This window comes from Setaria italica, chromosome V (genome assembly GCF_000263155.2).
Source record: "Setaria italica strain Yugu1 chromosome V, Setaria_italica_v2.0, whole genome shotgun sequence".
Lineage (NCBI taxonomy): Eukaryota > Viridiplantae > Streptophyta > Magnoliopsida > Poales > Poaceae > Setaria > Setaria italica.
Window position 1 is genome coordinate 1,885,484 of NC_028454.1, and position 19,614 is coordinate 1,905,097.

A 19,614-nucleotide genomic window follows, 5' to 3' on the forward strand; every position below is an offset into this window, starting at 1 on the left:
TCCACACTGAAAAAGAAGCCAAGGCAGGAATGACAGTGACACTTCTATCATTTTTATTTAGTTGTGATCATAGGGGCATTTTGTCAGTCTTATGTCCTAGTACATGACATAATTATACTAAAAGACCTGCCCGTCTTCGTACTGATTGAATCAAATAGGTTTACAGATTCAGCACAGAGATGAAAGAAACAGTAGTAACTAAATATACAGGCGGAGACATAACTTACAAACATTTTGGGCATTCTGCCCCCTTTATTAGAACAGCAGCGTTCCTACCTCTTCTTCCCGAGAAGGAAGTCGCAAAACGCAAAACAAACTCTTGATTCTTTAACAGAGCACACAGTGCGATCTAGTTCGTGTGTAGGTGGTGAAGAAAAAATGTTTGTCAAAGCTTCAGCTGGAGTGCAGCCCTACGCTACGTATGACCACCTCAAAAGTTCATCATAGCTCTGCATGTTTTCTGTGCAAGATGTGCTTCACGACCTCATAAGACGAGACGACAATGCCCACTGAAGGCCCTGCGCGTCCCATTCGTGGGCCTGCACCCCTGAACAGACCGTTGATACCTTCCTTCCTGCAAAGTGTCATATCCAAAGTGTTATTTGCATTTGACCGTGAAGAAATTGTGCAAGATGCTGGAGATTTACAGTGACGACAATGACAAAGGATTTCGGTGAATAAGCATAACAACTGTTCTTGAAATGCCTAACAAGTTGCTAAATGAATATGATGTGGCTCCAGATTTGCACCATAACAAACATTACCACTAAAGACAATAGTAGTAGTGACTTGCACCATAATAAGGACTTCTGAATTTGATTTGACAACCAAAATCGTAGTCGTCAATATTCTATTATAAACAGAATCTTGTTCCAATCCCATACAGTGAATGATCACAGTCAAGCTTACTTTGCATTGTAACACTGGCATACAAGGGTTTTTCCCTTTGATTAAGAACTGGCACAGATGCAATATTTGCTTTTATACCACAAACCAGAACCAGCCAGGAAGAGGGCATGAGGCCAACATATATAGGTAGCAATTGAATATGTGTCACTGCTAAAAAGAAGGTTAGAAAAGTACCTCCAAACCTCAACCAATATGCGCCTTGTGTTCATGTTTAATACCCTTTCAGGATCCTTCTGTCAGAAGAATGCAGGATTCAGGGAGTCATTAGTTATTGTTACTACCTGATTCCATGTTCTTAGAATGAAAAGACCAAAGACGAACTTAACTAAATAGCAAGAGTTAAAGAAAAACTAAAGATTGGATAAAAAAGGTATAAGAAACTAGGAACAAGCCCAAAGTCCCACACTTGCCTCTATTTGTCTGCGTGTCTTGGCAACATCAAGAGGGCAGGTAGCACCAGCAGAGATGACCCCAGCAATGAAGCCTGCAGAAAAGTTTGCCCCCAATATAACTGCTGCATTGCTTTCGTCACCAACTAATCCTGTCAAGTGTCTTCTAGTCTGCACAAGAAGCATTTGCAAGATGAAAAAAAAAGGAAGGTTGTCTCAAAAGGTCTTATTAAATTGAAACTTTCTTTTAATCCAAAGTATAACATAGAGAGGCATTAGTTCAGCAGTATCTTACTGGTTCAAGAACTGTCCAGCATATAGCTGAGAAGGGGACATCTCGTGCTAGTTGTGCTCCTAGACCAGTCCATAGGAGGTGGTATCCCCGAACTATTTTCAATTTCCAAAGTACATAGCTTAGTATTCAGAACAAATGTTCATAATTCTGCGATTCCAAGATTCATATGTACGCATTCGTTCAAACATTGCAGATAATATGGTTCAGAAATTGTGATAAATTGTTGGTGTCTTAAAATGTTATGGCAATATAAATTAAAGCTTTGTCAATTACAAGCTAAAAAATAGTGAAGTAGCATAGTACATACAGTTCTCAGGGCTACTGATGCTTTGTCTCGATGAGAGCACACCAAGCAAAGTCTTCCACATTCCAGGGGGTTTCCCTCCAACATTTGATTCTTTAAAGGCCTAATTAGAAAACAAGGAAAAATGTTTGTGTGCAGAATGTGAGGTAGCAAATTATTAACTAGCAATATGTTGCACCCAGATAAGTTTGAAGTTTTTGTTCAAGGAACAAGTCCAATTTACCCCACTGAACTATCCATGGAGCCTGTGCAGTAAATATTTCAAGTCACATTATTAGCACACTCAACTGAAGGTTTGAGTTCTTTTCTTTGTGGTGCCGTTTAACTTAAATGCAAATACATAACCTAGCATAAAAGTTCAAGATGCTGACCTGCATACGTGTCCTTGCTAACTCAATAGGGGAACAAGTTATACATGCCAGCGATCGTGCAATAGAGCCAGAAATAAGAGGAGCATACGGTCTTAGTTTTGGGCAATTATGATCCGAGTATTCTTCAATCCAATTTCGCAATAAATCATAAGAAGGTAGATATATTCCAACCTGAAGGTGCAAAGAGAAAAGATAACGAAATTAATGCAAGTCAAATGAAAGCACATATGAATACTGAAAAGCATGTGACCTACAAGTCTAATGTTTATAGCTTAAGTAGATCTACATGCCTTGTTGCCTGACATGTAGCTATATATATAGTAGATTGACACTGCAGGGTACAAACAATGTTGGGATGAAAGGATTTACCGTTGGCACAGCCAATGCTAGGCTTGCACCAGTACCTCTCCATAGTCTAAATATTCCTTCCTGCAGATGTTAATTAATCATTACAACAGACGATTTACAAGGAAAGAGGAAAGCACAAGGAAGAGAGATGGTGAACGAGCACTTGCCTGCCTAGTGACCTTAGAAAACACGTCCATAGTTCCCCTGTACTGAAAGCATTCAGGACTGCAGGATGGGCCAAAACCATTGATTCCACCCGTGCTGCATGAGGGATAGCACCTAAAATCTGACCATATCTGAGCAATGTATTTTAGAGAAAATAAATATTTGCAAGTGCACAGTTCACCTGACAGATGATCTTTCTGGAGAACACTTACTAGACAAAAATATCTTGAACTACTAGAATCTGATTGCAAACTGAAGAACCAATTTATAATTACAAACCTCCTGGTCAAGAAAAAATAGTTTGATTTCCTAGAGTACTTTTAATATACTTTTTTCAAAGTAAGGAGCTATATAGAATTTTTGCCATTTCGGCATTGCAGATTGTAGTTTCATCCATCGAATTGCGAGACCACTACGTGCGGATGAGAAGTTGGGATGCTTACAGGATTGTAGACAACTCCAGCAGCTTGCGCTTGCAACCTCGTCTGCAATACAAAATGAGGACGGGATAACAGGATCACACATACATCCCAACACATTCGAAGCTCGTAGGGTAAAGTAAATCAAGAGCGGAGTGACGATCTCTCTCTCTCTCTCTCTCTTCAGCATGTCCCAATTCACAAATTCAGATGATCTCGACGCGCTTGGTCGGTTATTGCCTATTACAGTTTCCACGCTCAACTCTGCGGCGGTCCAGAATCCACGCACGCACCACGGGGGTGAGGTACGCGGGCGGGAGGGGCGGTGGCACCGGACAGGACGACGGTACGCACCTTGGCGATGTCGAGGGGGTTGACGAGGACGGCGGACACGACGGCGGCGCCGGCGGCCGCGAGGGCGCGCTCGGCGAAGCCCATGTCTCTCTCGGCCGCGGGCTGCGGCGGTGGCGGAAGTGGTGCCGGCCCCGAGGCTTGCTCCATGGCCTGCGGAGACGCGGTGCGTGCGGGACCAGGGGTGGGATCGTGATTTAGCTGCGGAGGGAGAGGCGAAGGAAGGGCGCAGAAATCGCGCGGCCGCGGAGGGATTCGCGAGGAGGAAGGAACTGGAAAGGTTTGAAGAGCCGAGCAGAGCAGGTGGCCGTCGCTCGGCTCGACACGGCTCTCCTCTCCTCGCGTCGCGTGCACTTTCCAAGGGAAAGGAAGAGGGAGGAAGCGACTAGTGCGCCACGTGGCGCGGCCGCAGCGACGTGTTTGCCTTGCTGCCGCTGCCTGCTGGGCCGGTGAGGCGAAATCGCAAGTCGCAACGCAAATCGTCGCGAAATCAGACGAGCACGCGGTGCTAAACTTTGCCTGAGCCTGAACTGCAGGAATATACTATACCTGCCAGACAGAGATCAGAAAAGAACCAACCCATCACCATGGACACACAGACGATGCTTCAGCTTCAGCTTCACCAATCAAAGGAACAAAGCAGAGAACGATGAGAGACACCTCTGCCTGCCTGTGAATTCATATGCTTGTTTCAGACGCTAGCTGAAAGCCTGAAAACCGAATCATCGACAGCTGCGGACGCACTTCTTATTGCAACGGGATAATGGCCAACACAGGCGCATTATATCAGTCAGCATTTGTCTGCTAAAATTGTGCCGACATGACACATTTCCGGATCAACAGCTTACGGCAGATTTAGTCAAAAGTAGTCTTCAGTTCTACATGGGTTCATTCAACAAAATGACTGACAGATCTAACACTCCTGTAACATTTGTAATCATATCACCATCACCATCACCATCGGAAATGTTCTTCGCTAGTATTTCTTCAGGACTTCGAATCGCTCTTTGGAGCTTCAGTGCTGGTGCTGGAGCTTGGTTCAGCCAGTGAAAACTTCTTTACTTTCTGCATTTTTGACAAACGAGACAGAGGGTATTGAGAAGCGCATCAGGACACCTTATGAGTAACAGCAAGGGTAGCCAGCTTTGCAATTCAAAAGAAAATTATAAAATAAACAAACACAACAAGTGCACGCTTCACTACTTCCTATACAAATACAAACAGTGATGGCTTCCAAATCAAAAAAATCTAACTACAGTTAAAATGCCATTAGCTATTTGCATATTTCTTTTCGAGAACAAATATATCAGGAGATCCAACTACATTTTGAGTTACTAAACTCAATGCGATCATCAGGGAAAATAACAAGAAAGCAGAGATGAAGAAGGCATCATCATTCATCAGATACCACGCCAAAACACCAGCTTTAGCAAATACCACACATCAGAATAAACTCTGAGAAGACCCTGGACACTACTCCATGCTATATATTGCTCTTCTAAAGGCGGAAGTAAACTCTGAGCTAAGCAGAAATAAATGACTTCAGCCCTTTTGGCAATGCACATTTAACCTACCTTTGATTAGCAGTTTAGCACTCACCAACCTTGGTCTCCTCAATCCAACCACAATCGTATGCATTCATAATGGAAAAGTCTGTAAATATCTCAAGCGTGACATAAAACTTGCCTTCATTGGACGAGGGATTATGATCATCTAAAGCTTCAGTTAGCTTTTGAGGATGCTCATTTTTGTGTGGAATGGCGCTTGACCACACGTTGTAATATTATCCAATCAACAAATTTGCTTGTAATGGTGGCAGAAGAAATTAACCACTTCCCAAATTTATTCAGAAAAGTTGCTTAATACAGTCCATGCTCTAACTACTGCAGCAAGGAAACAAAATTATACACGTGCAGACAATGAGATGGACACACTTTAATAGTTCTACAGAGCAAAACACTTTTCAAACCCTCAGCTAGCATGCCGTCGTAGGAAGCCAAACCAGAATTAAACAAGATAGCAGTTCCAGTCGGTAAATTAGTAATTTACTTGTTATTCCTAAAGCACGTTCACTTCAATCATTAGCATTGCGTCCATACTTTGTCCAGACTATTCAAGCAGTGGTTCTGTGGATCCAGAATCCTAGGGTTTAGTACAAATTGAACTAAATCCTAACAACTCCTATACCAATCATTCCCTTCCAAATAGGCGATTGCAAGCATACTACCAAATACAGCACATTGCAATTGTTAAGCACATTCTCAGGTATATGGCCGAAAATAGTCTTCGAAAATATACTTGAAAGAAAATCGAGATGAAATACAGTTGCCTCTAGGTAGTGTTGAGGACATTTCCTTGAGGAACGGGGGAAGAAGCGAAAAAGGTGAGCAGCACCTTCTGGGTGATGCAGTCGCGGAGGGCGTCGACGAGGGCGAGGCACCTGTCGCGGTCGTAGGGGACCGCGGCCACGCAGTTGAGCAGCGCCAGCGACTCCTGCGCGCAGACCGGCTGCGGCGTCGTCGTCGTCTTCTCCATGCCGATCCGGGCAGCCAACCAACGCTGTGGGGGAGCGGGGAGGCAGGGGGTGTTCAGGTGAGGGATTGCCTACTCCAGGGAGGGAGCGCCGCTGCTGCCTTGGCGTGCTGCTCCCGTGCTCCGGTGCTTTTACAAGGGGCGGACGCCGGCGGCGGCTTGGGCGAGAAGAAAGAAAACCAGCGGCGGCCGGCGGCCGTTGATGGAATGGGAACTGGAAAGCTCTCGAGTCTCGAGGCCGTCTTCCTCGCGGCCGTCTTCTTTCCACAATGCGTCCAGCCCGGCCTAGCCCATACGAGCTGGATTTGACGCAATCTGGGCCCTCAATCATCGTACTGAGTCAGGCCTTAATGACTACGACGACAGCCCAATAGTAGTAGCTACATTAACCCCTTGCTAAAAAGGAGGAAATTACTTAGTATAGTAAAAAACTACATTGATCATTTTGAGGAATGTTTTTTAGTATTTCTAAACTTTTTTTTCGAATTACCGGACACTCACGTACACGCACGCACACTCGCCCTTATGCACACACGCATGCAGCTCTACCCCTATGAGTACCTCCGAAAGATTGAGCCGCCAAATCCTTGAGATTTACGAAGTCACTACTGGTGCTTTGCCGTCGACGAGCACTCGCCTACGGCTAAAAGAATAGCATCGGTTAAATCCTGAAATAAATCCAATAAAATACGAGCACCGGTGATAAGTCGAGGACTCGAACCCTGATGGGTAGATTCCACCACAAGGAATCTTACCAGCTGAGCTATGCTCACTAACCATGCTATTCACTAGGTTATGCAGCTAACCTAACTAATAGCATGGTTAATTTAAACCAAATAAAAAAATCCAACCACAAAAAGCAAGTTTATGAAAAAAACAATAAGTTTAAGTAGGACCATAATAGTTACTAACAACAGAGTATTTCAGGTATCTTTAACACTTGCTTTTTCACTGGAACATTTTGTTAGACAAACAATTCTTGTAAAATGTAAATCATTTTGATTTAGTATTGAGTCAAATTTCTATAATCCTAACTACTAAGTCCATAGGAAAATGCACCCACATCTACAACAATCGAATCAATTTTTTAAAATCCGACATTAAATATGTGTTAGTATATTTATTTGGTGTTGTAGATGTTAAAAGATATTTATATGTAAGTTCGATCAAATTAGAGAAATTTGATTTGGAAACCACCAAACATAGAAGTAAAGTAGCAAGCGTTAGTTCAATTGGTAGAATTTTTTTATCGTTTTATTTAGTGGTGAATTGGTAGGATCACTAGCGTGGACTCCTCATTCGTTGAGCTGAGACTTTCAACCCCAGGTAGGTAACAGTAACCGGCGTAAAACGCAAATTTATCGGCTAAAAATAACCGCCACGAAAGCAACCTGAAGACCCCGCCGCAAAGTTTGCTGCTCTCCCTCCAAGCCGTTCCGAAACCTCCCCGGCGACCGCGAGCCTCCTCCTAGTCCGCCCCACCCCCCTCCCGAATGTTCTAGAACCTTCTGGACCTAGGGTTCCCCGATGGGGCCCGAGGAGGTGGAGGCCGTGCTGGAGACCATCTGGGACCTCCACGACAAGGTCAGCGACGCCATCCACGCCCTCTCCCGCGCCCACTTCCTGCGCGCCGTCCGCCGCCGCGCCTCCGCGGGGGACAATAAGCCCGCCGGCCTCGTGTACGTCAAGGGCGGGGGCCTCGCCGCGGTCGGCGACGGCGAGGAGGCGGCGGCCCTGGCGGACCTGGCCGAGGAGGCCAGGAGCCTCCACGCCATCCGCGCCGCGCTCGAGGACCTCGAGGACCAGTTCGAGTGCTTTCTCGTGAGTCTACTCACTTACCCACCCCTAGAACACCCATCATGTTCGTGCCGTTTGGTCCGCGATTTATGTGAGTGATGTACGGTCTGCGAATTTGTTCGCATGTGGCTTTGCCGTAGTGGGAATTTGCTGATGGGATGTTTAACTCAGGATTCTGCAAATGCCGGTGTATCAAGCGATTTATTGTTCAGGCTTGAAACCATGGTGGAATGTAGGTAGAGTTAGACTTACTGTGTGAAGTGATTGTTGAGAATGCTAATAGCCAGTTGTGGTGTGAACATTGCATTATTTCATAGTGAAATCTACCTTGGACGAAATGCAAATGGTCAGATCTGCAAGTAGCTGGACAATTTATTTCTAAAAAGTTGTTAGCTGAACAATTTATCTGTATTGTGAAAATTGGAAAACTTTGTATTCCATCTCTTAGCCAGGCCTTGTTTAAACCTGCGCGGAACTAGAAGTGGTGAAAGTTCATGTGGCATATTGGGTGTTTTGAGGCCAGTGGACACTCGTATGATTTGGTACATAAACTCATTGGGATTGGGATATGCATACCATGATTATGAACTAAAATCTCTACTCTGGTGGGGTTATGCCATAGTTTGAAGAAATTCAGATCTCTAGGGGCAGATGAAGGAGCTATCTTGTAACCTGACTGAAGTTCTTATAGCCTGGAGTTGGTTATCAGCTAGTAATCTGATTGGAATTCTTAAAACCTGGAATTGGTCATCAGCTACTCCTATCTAGCAATCTGATTGAAAATCTAAAAGCCCGGTGTCGGTTATCTGCTACACTCCTCGTCCTCAATCCTTATGTATGGGTGATGGGTGCCTCTAGTTTTTGCTGTCTTGCTGTTGTTTACGGTTGTCAATTGTTATGTGAAGCCACTCCTGTCACTCACTCTCACTCGTCATTTTAAAGTTACCTTAGCAATTTGAACTGGAGTTGCATTTTGGTATCAATTATCTAATATTGCTGTAACCTTTTCCTGAAATATGAGCTTTCCAGCTCTATGAACAAACTTTCCAGGGCTATCATAAAGAAACATCATGATTGATACTCTAATTTCAGTTCTAACCATGCATTGTGCTCTTTCGCAGGCTGTGCAGTCACAACAACAAGCAGAACGAGATTTTGCCGTAGCGAGGTTGGAGCAAAGTCGCATCATGCTTGCGATAAGATTAAAAGAGCATAATGGGAAGAATCACGAGGTCATAGATGAGGCATCTGACTTTGTCCGCAACGTCTACCAGGATGTTTGGCCTTCTCTGTCAGTAAACAAGCCTGAGAAGTGTGCTGACAGTTCCAATGACATGGTAAAAGGTCCGAATTTCTTTGCGAGGATGGTTTCTTCTAGCCTCTCTATAGCTGGGAGCAATTTCAGTATGAAAGATCTGGGTGGTGCGTTATGGAACAGTGCAGCTTTCACTATTGGCATAATTGCACTGCTGCAGTTGCGTGGGTTAGCTTCAGGGGCACATGGTCCAGCAGTTGGTAACTACCCCTACAGGAGGATCAATGAGAAGAACTCATCGCGGTTGGGGACATCGCGAGGCGGTAGTACAATGTCTCATCTTGATGTGTCACTAGCCAAAGGTTAAGGGATTTGTAAATGATTTGCTAGGATACATCACATTAGAAGATTGTTCTCGTGTGTTGTCCTCTAGGTAACCATCGAATTGTTGAGTCTAGATTCAGATCAGTTTAGGTGAGTCGATCTCTATTGTTGGTTCAATTGATTGTAATGTGAACTGTATCCCTTCAGGCAGCAAAACCTTTTATTGATGTTGTTTATGTAGTCTGTGCCCGGAGTTGGTTGATTGCCTACATGTGTGCAAATCTGGCTGTATTGGCACACGCTGCGTTTCCCAGGAGTTTTTGCTGGTCGACGTTGTTGGTGATGTCCTGAGCTATCTTTTGTTGAAAATCCATTACACTGTTATGTTGTCTCTTCCTTCTTTCTGTGTTGAATGAAAGTAGAAACGATGGCTCGTTGTATCTTGTCTGAGGTCATGCCGGAGTTATATTGTGCACTGCATGGTGTTGCTGACCTAACGCTGCCTGAAGATATACTTTTTTTGTACCCTGTAAAATGCATGCCTAATCTCTGTCCAGCTTTTCTAATCTCTCAATCCAATTGTTTGTCATTTTAGGCGTCTGAATTATTCCGCTCCTTGCTGCTACCCCTAGCAAAGCTGAATGGGCTTCCATTACACACCAGGAGAAAGGGATCCCTGATGGATGAATGAATTCACGGACCTGGGTTGGGCCGGAATCCCCGGAGCCAGCTAGAAGCGGCCTCTCAGGCGATAGATGCTGATACAGGTAGGTTACATATCTTTCTTTTTGTTCACCCACAAATGCATCGTATTCTACATGGGGCACACAATCGTGGCATGTTCCTGAGGGCGATGCCATCCTCAACTCAATTCGTACTGAAGTTTTCTCAGTGCCTTTCGAAAAAAAGAAGTTTTCTCGGTGTGCGCATTGCCCCTTGAGTGAGTGAGGAAAAGAAGAGGAGCCGACGAGCCCTGACCAGTGACAGTGAGTGACAAAAAAGGAAAGGCTATTATCCTCTGAAACGGGCCCAATTTTTAGCAGCCAACAACCGTACGTAGCAGCAGCAACAAGTAGGGAAACAAGTATGGATGTTGCGCTTGTCTCATGTGCCGATGCCATTGCGGCCTCCTTGACTTTGCCAAAAAGGAGGCTGGCGGCAGCAGCCCATCCATCCTTGATCCCTCCCAGAGCAGCTCTCAATGGTCTCGTGGGCACTGGGCACAAGCCAGCCAACACTGCCTGCGCTCTGCTTTTGCTCGGCGTGTGCCTGCCTCATGGTCCTGTGCTACGCCGTCGGCCCGCTTGGACGGAGCATGCGGGGGTTGCCAGAGCCCAAAGGGCGTCAGGCAGCCGGAAGGGCGACCGCTCAACGCCGGCCGGTGGTCCAGCGCGGTGGCGGCTTGTGTGTCATCTTATGCAGCGGCAGGATTCCAGCAGCGGCAGCCGGCAGCTTGCTTTGCTTTGCCATTGCCATTGCCATCCCCTGGCCTGGCCGACCCTGCCTGACTAGGACGAATCGTCTGTTGTGCCGATCGCGTCAAGTGCAAAAAAGGCCGTGGTGGTCCTGTAGTGCCCCGTTGCTTCGCAGACCACCAGCACCGAATGAGGGCTCCGATAGGCTGCCTGGCTCCATCATTTCGTCTCGTCGCCTGATCGATCGAGGTCGGCACGGGATGGCGTCTTCACTGCCACATTTGGATTGAAAATGATATGGGAAACGTTTATCATCTTCCTTAAAAAAAACATTTTTCATCAGAAATTTGGACCTGGATTTTTGCAAATATCTGCGGTTGCAAAACGAAGCCTGGGTGGTTTACCGCCCGCGGCCGAGAGCACGCACTGCCAGAATCCGAATCCGCTGACGGCTGACCCGCCGCGCCGCTGCTGGCGCCCATGCCGTCGCTGTCGCCGCCCGTAAGGCGACAGCACGGCGCCGTAACCCACATCGATCCCCGCGAGATACGATGGCCCCGCCACACACGCTCCCCTGGCTTCCTCCTGTCGCGGCGCATCGCGCGGGGCGCAACGCGACGCCGACGCCCGCTCCCCGGGCCCCGGCCCGCTGCCGATTTGCCGTCCGCCGGCGACGGCGACGCGCCACGCGCGGCGCACTCCCTGTACGACGTGGCCTCAACGCGACGCAGCTTTCTTTCCCCGGCACAGGGGCACCACAGATAAGATTGTCCCCTGCCACGAATCTCTCCGGGGTTCGTAAGTAAGTACTATAGCGTCTGCTCCATCAGCTGTAAGTACATTGCTGAACGATTCAAGAATCAGAACACAAGAAACACGCGCAGACGCTGTACTCGCTACCATGGCCGTATAGCCAGTTAACTGCAGCCTGCAGGCCTGCTCGGCACAGAGCTGACCTCCATCCTGGCCATACCCGCGGCGAAAACATCTTTCTTTCTTCACAGTTGATTTCTGAAGCTGCACGGTCCTCAAAAACGTGCTAAGCACCTTCTCAAAAAAAAAAAAAGCTGCATGGTATGGCATGCACCCCAGCTCTGCACGCGCTGTTGCTGCACAAAGCCTACAGTCACAGGCTTCAGCAGCAGCAGAAGCTGAAAGACAAAGGTATGGCGAAGCAAGCACTGTTTTACTGCTCGCTGTAAAATTCAGAATTTAGTCGAGTACAGTCGAGTGGAACTTCCCATTTCACTGCTCGCTGCGCTCTGCTGTGCCGGTAGCCCCCGGTACCATCTTGAGTTGACACTATTGTGAGGTTCAATCAAACAGCACCTATGCCGTGCTGCCATCTCGAACCTTCACTCACTCACGCCAGGAATTCAATGAAAGACACTGCACGCAGAGTTGCTTGCCTACTTTACACCTAGATTCAGTAGCACCCTAGCAGAGGTCCATTCCAAAATCTACAGCCGAGATTTCCTGCAAGTACTGCAAGGACGGCCGAAATCTAAGACCGTACTGTATAATCAATGGAATGTGGAGATGGAACAACCATGAGTAGCTCAGTAGCTGAGCACCCACCCTTGCATCTCCAGATCATTGCAACGCAACGGTCTTGAGGTCCATTGACCATTGGGCAACTCCTAGCCTGCTGCACCCAGGGCCAGCTGCTGTGGCCTGCTGCAGAGACATCTCTCAGAATATGGCACTGGTACAATGCATCTATGAGACCAGAAAGGACGAGCCCTGTTCGCATTTCCTCACCAGCCAGTCAGCCACCAATAATTCGGCTGCTCACGTGGTGAAAAAGGTACAAAAGGAAATCCTGCCGAGCCACTTAACCTGTTTTCTGCATTGCATTGAATTGCTTGGCCAGAGTGGTAGAAAATAGTTGAAGAGCATGGTTAGGGAAGGAAAAAAAAAACCCACCATTCTTCCCTCTTGGCATGCCCACAACAGTGAGCAGCCTGCGTATGCAATGCAACTATGCAAGCGGCTAATTGAAGCAGACGGAGACCGCTTCCCCAATCCCAGAACAGGAGGAGGAGATGTGCAGAAAAAATGGGACAGGAAAGCCAAAAGTGCAGCACCAATGCATGCTTGCCGCAAGCTTATCTCTCCATGCTTCCTGTGCTGTTCCTCCATTCCATTGGGTCTGGGAATGCAAAATACAAGAGCCATTCATTCATGTGAAAGAAAGCCTAGCTGAGTGCCTAGTGCCAAAGAGGGATCCACTGCTCGCTGCTTGCGCTGTGAGTGAAAGGGACAGATGCAAGGAGCGGTGGTGGTGGACTGGTGGTGGTAGGAGGTGAGAGACCCAAGGAACCTAGCTTTACAAGGATGTTGTACTCTTGTGCTTGCAGTTATTGGAAAGCTACACTACCTAGGGCAGAAACAGCAATCTGCCAAACAACAAAGAGGGTGGGGGAGAGCCGGAGACGAGAGAATTCATTCAAAAGATTGATGTCGGCTTCATATGCTTGGCTGCTTCTGTCCCTGACCCTGCTTGCTACTTACCTGGTTTTACACGGAGCTCTTCTGAACTTAGCAGCTCTTCGTCCTGCCCATTCAAAGGAGAAACCATTGGCTGATTTCCTTCCAAACAAGTATTTTGCTCAGGATCATGACTTCAAAAATGTATCACTGAAACTGGAAACGGCATGGAATCATATGGAGCTTTGGACCAAAAAAAAAACAGACAGGAACAGAGCATAAAGTGAAATTTTACCCAAAGGTGTGCCATCAAAGAATCACTGTTCGAATCGGAAAGGACCACAAACCGGTGGTGAGCTATTATAAGGCTGTGAGGCTGCCCTGTTTAAACCTGAAACGGTGGTCTGTAACGTTCCATTTCCAAAGCTTTCAACTTTGAAGCTGCCGGAGGAACTGGTCAAACAAACTCTTCTGCCTGCCGTGGGGAGGAAGCTGGATGAAAGGTGGCACGCCGTTCCTGTTTGGAGCCATGCGGTTTGTTTTGCAAGTGATTAGCATGCATCAGGCTGCGCGCTTACATTCTCTACTAACATTCCTTGTACAGGCTGGGGAAAAAGGGAATCTTTTGTTCGGAGGTCAGTATCTTCTAGCTTCTGTTTTGGTTACATCACTAGTTACAAACACCAGGTTCAACGGTTTCTTATTGACAGAACAGAGATAAGAGAAGATTGTAACATTAGTCAAAGATCTAATTCTGACTATTGGACGAAAAATGAAAATATATCTGCCAGATTTTATTACTGGAAATTACATATACAGACACAGCTGGTGAAGATGTCTACGGTATGTACACTTCATTTTGCTTTATCCAACGGTGACTATAGCCTTTTATGTGTACATGCATAGCTTTGCTGAAGTTAGATGTGCTGAAGGTACTAAGATTTTTCCTGAAAAGTGACAAAGATAAGATAAGCCTCTTTTGGGCTTGCATGCGTCTCCTAGCAACCGCTGGGGCTTTCCGGACCGATGCGAGAGGCAGATCGATTTGCTGCTAATATGATGACATCTCTTTTTGCGGCAACGCAAGAACTTTAGCTGACCTTTCTCCAGCACCTTACATGTGAGGGAAAAGCTCGATTGTTTTGTTCTCCCATCACCATCACCAGATATAGCTAGTTGTTTGTAGCCAATAACCTGAGAATTCAGCACCATAGCCTACCAAGGACTCGAGAGTCTCAACTTGTGTTGTGTGCAAGAGACAAAGCAATGGCTAGCCCTTTGTGTGTGTTTTTTTAGGAGGGTTACAACTCACAAGGACCACCACCAAATTGCCGCAATTTACGTGGTCCATGTCCTGCATACGGGCCCGGCAGTAGTTGCTCCTCTTTTCAAGATGTTTCGGCACCAGAATAGTACTACAATGTCCAGAGCTTTTCAGACATGCATTACTGAAACGATGCTAATGTTTCATTCATCGGGCACCTGCTCACAATTTGTCACGTGCTCTGTGGTATGAAATGGTGTTCAGATATAAACAGAAGATTACTTGAATTTTGGTTCCTCGAAAAATCTGTTGGAAGTCTTTGGAGATGGGAAATGAGAAAACGAGGCTCCACTCGGACCGGACCACACACATACTACTCCTTCCGTTCCAAATTACAAGTCGTTCCAACTCTCTTAAGAGTCAAAGCATCTTAAGTTTGACCAAATTTACACAATAAAGTACTACTATTCATGATACCAAATAAGTATCATTAGTTTTTTCATTAAATATATTTTCATAGTATATCTATTCGGTGCCATAAATCTTTATGATCCTCTGTATAATTTTGATCAAATATAAAATGGTTTGACTCTCCAATAAAGTACTGGTCAAATGAGATGGCTCTCTCCTGGGGATTATGACTTGGAATGATGAGGTCGCCTACTATTTGATGTTATCTCTCTGCACAAAGTTACAAGAGATAATACAAAAGAAGCTAGTTTCCTTTGAAGTGCATGCATGCTTGATGTGAGTGACTCCGCTTTGCAGGAATTTCAGAGCTTTGTGGTTGGCCGGGCATGATTGATTTTCAAGTGCTCTAGCACAAATTTCTGTCGCGCCATTGATGGCGTCCTGAAAGATGCTTATAAGTGAACTGCTGATCGAGTTGGGGTCAGAAAAATGCCGCCTTTTTTTTCCTCTCCAGAAACAAAACTGAAATTCCATCTGGGATTTCTTTGCATTACCGAAGAAATGAAGCGTCGTGACTAGTACTACCTGCAGGACGCCGTGGCAGCAGCAGGCGATGGAGCTCGGAACCTGGACCGTGAATCGTATGGCCTCGAGTTCCGGTTCCAGAAAATCAGGGGCAGCTCCATCGATGCCGCCGCCCGCCCGCCCGTTGTGTTGTTCTTGTTCGCCCCCACGGCCCCACGCCGTGACCGGCCGTGCCGTCGTCGTTGTCGTCGTCGGCGTGTCGGTCGGTGAGGCTCCGCTGAGCTCCACTCCTCGGCACGCCGGTACGGCCGGAAAAGCCACGCACGCACGCCGCAGCTAGAGCTAGCACACGTGCGGGGCGCGTGACCGCTCCAGACTCTCGGTTCCGTGATGTAGACGCCGCGGCTGTTTTACCTGTTTGTATATAGAGTAGACACGCACGTACGCGCACGTCGACGCCACGTTCGGCGATCAGTCGCGCACGGCGGACGCCCCGTAGTTTATATTCTCGGCGCCGCACGGCCGGCCGGCGCGGCGGTGGAGAGGAAAAAGCCTCTGCTGCGCTGCTCCTCCGTGCTGTGCAGGTGCATCATGGAAAACAGTAAAACCACGGGGCATTTACCTTGTCTGCAGCATCACGCGTGCTGGTTGCTGAAGCCGCGATCTGATGGAACAAAACATTGAGGTTCGAATGTTTGGTGAATTTTGTTCCGCTTTGGATTCTCCTGGACACCTTTTGGTGGTAGGCTGTCGGAGATGGCAAGGTACTCCGGTCGACGCGGACGACAGAGATTCTACTACTAGTAGCAAAGGATGAGGTGGTATCCGTGTATCACCAGCTGGGCAGCCAGGCCAGCGTGTGCCGTGGCCGGATTGCCGGATTGGAGCCGGTCGCCTGGTCCAGAGCAAGTGAGCAACACGGGTGAGCAAGGCAGAGGCAGGCGGCAGGGCGTGGCGGGGCCGGGGGGGAACGTGCCGAGGGGCGCGACAAATCGGCTGCCGCGGATCGATAGAGCCAAAGCCAATGCAAGGCAGCGCTGTCCCTGTCCCTCCCCGTTGTTTAACCGCGGCCGGCCGGCTCGGCTCGGCTGTGGCTTTGCTTGTTGCCGCCGCATCCGGCACCCAGGCCATGCAACCCACGCGCCGGGCACGGGGGGCACTGCTTGCTCCGGGGCCTGACGCGCCGTACGGCACGTCCTACATGCATGCAGTGCAGCCGTGTAGGTGCAGCGGCCAGGCAGAGGCATCCGTGCTTTTGCAAGGGCCAATGCGATCCTTGTTAGTTTTATCCTCCCCATGCAATGCCATGCGCCCAAAGACGATTCAAACGCCAGGGCGACTGCCTGGAGCCTGGAGGCCTGGACTGTACGCTGGCCTTCTCTGAAGATGAAGGGGTGTTTGGGAAACCCCTGTTAAAGTTTAACACCTGTCACATCGGATGTTTGGATGCTAATTAGGAGTACTAAACATAAGCTAATTACAAAACTAATTGCACAGATGGAGTATAATTCGCGAGACGAATCTATTAAGCCTAATTAGTCCATGAAGAGAGAGAGAGAGAGAGAGGCAGAAATAGATAAATAATGAGTTATAGTGGAATAGACTCAGTATTTCGCTGAATGTGCACAAGGTTCTGCAATTAGTTTTATAATTAGCTCATATTTCATCCTCCTAATTAGCATCCGAACATCCGATGTGACACTGTTAAAGTTTAGCACCTCATATCCAAACAGCCCCGAAGTGAAGAGCTTTCATGACACACCACACACAGTGCAAATCTGCAGCCCTGCACTGCGACTGTTCTTGTTCCCTTCTTTTTTTGGTGTGTGCAGTATGATGCAAAGGCCTCCTCCAACGTGACAGATCAGCTAGCTTATAGAGGTCCAAGTCAGCATTTCGATTTCATGGAGGAGAGAAGAGGGGAGATAGAAAAGCTACGTCTTATCTCCACGCTTAGCTCGAACGGACTACGAGGTCTTGCGGGGCCCTGTGGCGCACCCATCTCTTCTCTCTCCGTGTCTCGCTTCTCCTTTCTCCGCCCCCTTCGCATCAGCATCACCGAGCACGCAAGAATGGGCTGCCGGCCTCGCCGGGGCCTGCGGCCGTGGAACCTGGAACGAGCTGGGGCGGAGCGTGGGGGCTGCCGGCCTCGCCGGGCCAGCGGCCGGCGGAGGTGGGAGTGCAAATAGCCTTGTCGGGGTCGGCGGCGCCGCTGCGTGAGGCGGGGCGGAGCGGGGACGGCGGCCGGCCCGCGAGGCGACGCAGAGCGCGGCCGATCTCACCGGGTGGCTCCTACACGCGCGGCTGGACGACCTTGCCGTGACCAGCACCTTCCGCTGCACGGGAGCAGTTGCGTTCTCCCCGCCAGATTCGACCTCGAGCATGTGAGAGTCGCTGCGGATCTGCGGCGGCCGCCGGCGAGCTCGGCTCCGGCGCTGCTCTCAACGCCGCCCATGGCTGCTAGATGTATGCGAGCAGCATGAAGAGGTGGTGGTCCGGCGAGAGCTCGATGCTGGCGGCTGCACCTCTGTCTGTTGCTGTGCAAGGACCGAAGGAACGGAGGACGGGAGAGGAAGAGAGAGAGTAAAAAAATTATTCACATGGGTCCCGCAAAAACTTTGAGCAACGTGCCAAGAGCTGAACTGATGGACGTGGTGTCTCTTGTTCCAACGTGGAAGAGCCACCTCAGCCTTTGAGGTGGCACGCTAGCTTAACTGTTGGAGGCCTTAGCCGTAGGATGGTGAAGTGAACAATCATGGCGTCGGCCTTTTGAGGCCGTTGTTCTCACATCACAGGGCTTCTCGGCCAATGGGGACGGACAGCTTCTGACGAGGAACGGCATGCAGACCCTCCGCCTAATCACACCCAAATGTGGGCTTGTCCCAAGCGACCTGAGGTCGTAGGCAGGCATGTTTAGCGCGCGTAGGATTACCGAAAGCGAGACAGCGAGATCAGCCTGGATGGTAAAACTCATGGTAGCTTAATGAACTACTTAGGGCCTGTTTTCTTCCACTTGCTAAACTTTAGCACCCGTCACATCGAATGTTTAGATACTAATTAGAAGTATTAAACGTAGACTATTTACAAAACCCATTACATAAGACGAATCTAAACGGCGAGACGAATCTATTAAGCCTAATTAGTCCATGATTTGACAATGTGTTGCTACAATAAATATTTGCTAATGATGGATTAATTAGGCTTAATTAGGCTTAATAGATTCGTCTCGCCGTTTAGATTCCACTTATGTAATTGGTTTTGTAAATAGTCTACATTTACTACTCCTAATTAGTATCTAAACATTCGATGTGACACGTGCTAAAAATAAGATACGGGAAGAAAACGCCCCCTTACTCTAGTCTTTTCCAAGCTCCAAACTAGTGATATACAGCTGCTAGCTCGGAGGAGATGGAAATATCTTCACACGTTCATTGGCTCTACGTCGCTCGTGCACAAAAAAAAAAGCTGAGGGTCACCCACGCCCACGAGGCCCTGGAAGCGTACGTTAGCTGCCCAACATTCTAGGTCCCCCGAAAAAAAGCAGCTTTTCGTCGACATCCACATCACGCTAGCTAGCTTCATCAGCAGATATACTACTAGTCTACTCATTCAGTAGTACTCCATGTACTTCCAATGTTTCAGGGTTATTTTGCCAACTACTCTGCACTAGCTGTAGTATTGCATACCAGAGCTAAACTTTAGTCCCTATCACATCGTATGTTTAAATACTGATTAAAAGTATTAAATATAAAACTAATGGTATAGATGGAGCCTAATTAATTCATGATTTGATAATATGGTGCTACAGTACCATTTGCTAATGATGGATCAATTATACTTAATATATTCATCTCACAAATTAGCTCTGGACTTCTACAATTAGTTTTATAATTAGCTCATGTTTAATTTTTCTTATTAGCATTCGAAACTAAACTTTAGGCCCCGTTTTCTTCCACTGACTTATTTTTAGTACCCGTCACATCGAATGTTTAGATACTAATTAGGAGTATTGAACGTAGACTATTTACAAAACCCATTACATAAGATGAATCTAAACGGGAAGACTAATCTATGAAGCCTAATTATCCCATGATTTGACTATATGTTGCT

At 47.5% G+C, this 19,614-nt stretch overlaps 2 protein-coding genes across 3 annotated transcripts; one reads left to right on the forward strand and one right to left on the reverse strand.

The window, feature by feature from the left end:
• Positions 1-30: 30 nt before the first annotated feature.
• On the reverse strand, positions 31-3,835 carry LOC101757979 (mitochondrial carrier protein MTM1). Of its 2 annotated transcripts, none has more exons than XM_022827220.1 (10): positions 3,555-3,835; positions 3,225-3,266; positions 2,784-2,912; positions 2,638-2,697; positions 2,269-2,439; positions 1,901-2,000; positions 1,594-1,685; positions 1,320-1,469; positions 1,084-1,139; positions 31-574 (listed from the first exon to the last, which is right to left on the reverse strand). In XM_022827220.1, the coding sequence occupies exons 1-10, from the start codon at positions 3,699-3,701 to the stop codon at positions 442-444; spliced, it is 1,080 nt and encodes a 359-aa protein (XP_022682955.1). In that variant the 5' UTR covers positions 3,702-3,835; the 3' UTR covers positions 31-441. The 2 variants fall into 2 exon arrangements, with proteins under 2 accessions (XP_022682955.1, XP_004967467.1); XM_004967410.3 differs by having other exon boundaries at positions 1,084-1,142.
• A 3,653-nt stretch (positions 3,836-7,488) lies between these two features.
• On the forward strand, positions 7,489-9,801 carry LOC101758800 (plastid division protein PDV1). Its single transcript, XM_004967412.2, has 2 exons — positions 7,489-7,904; positions 9,002-9,801. The coding sequence occupies exons 1-2, from the start codon at positions 7,611-7,613 to the stop codon at positions 9,500-9,502; spliced, it is 795 nt and encodes a 264-aa protein (XP_004967469.1). The 5' UTR covers positions 7,489-7,610; the 3' UTR covers positions 9,503-9,801.
• The last annotated feature ends 9,813 nt before the right edge of the window (positions 9,802-19,614 follow it).

Excerpts from the sequence above, each read along its gene's own strand:
- LOC101757979 (XM_004967410.3), bottom strand. The coding sequence starts at position 3,701 with ATGGAGCAAGCCTCGGGGCCGGCACCACTTCCGCCACCGCCGCAGCCC. Across the intron at positions 1,470-1,593 it reads GCTGGACAGTTCTTGAACCA|ACTAGAAGACACTTGACAGG; the intron begins GTAAGATACTGC and ends CTTCTTGTGCAG. Across the intron at positions 1,143-1,319 it reads AGACACGCAGACAAATAGAG|AAGGATCCTGAAAGGGTATT; the intron begins GCAAGTGTGGGA and ends TTCTTCTGACAG.
- LOC101758800 (XM_004967412.2), top strand. The coding sequence starts at position 7,611 with ATGGGGCCCGAGGAGGTGGAGGCCGTGCTGGAGACCATCTGGGACCTC. Across the intron at positions 7,905-9,001 it reads ACCAGTTCGAGTGCTTTCTC|GCTGTGCAGTCACAACAACA; the intron begins GTGAGTCTACTC and ends GCTCTTTCGCAG.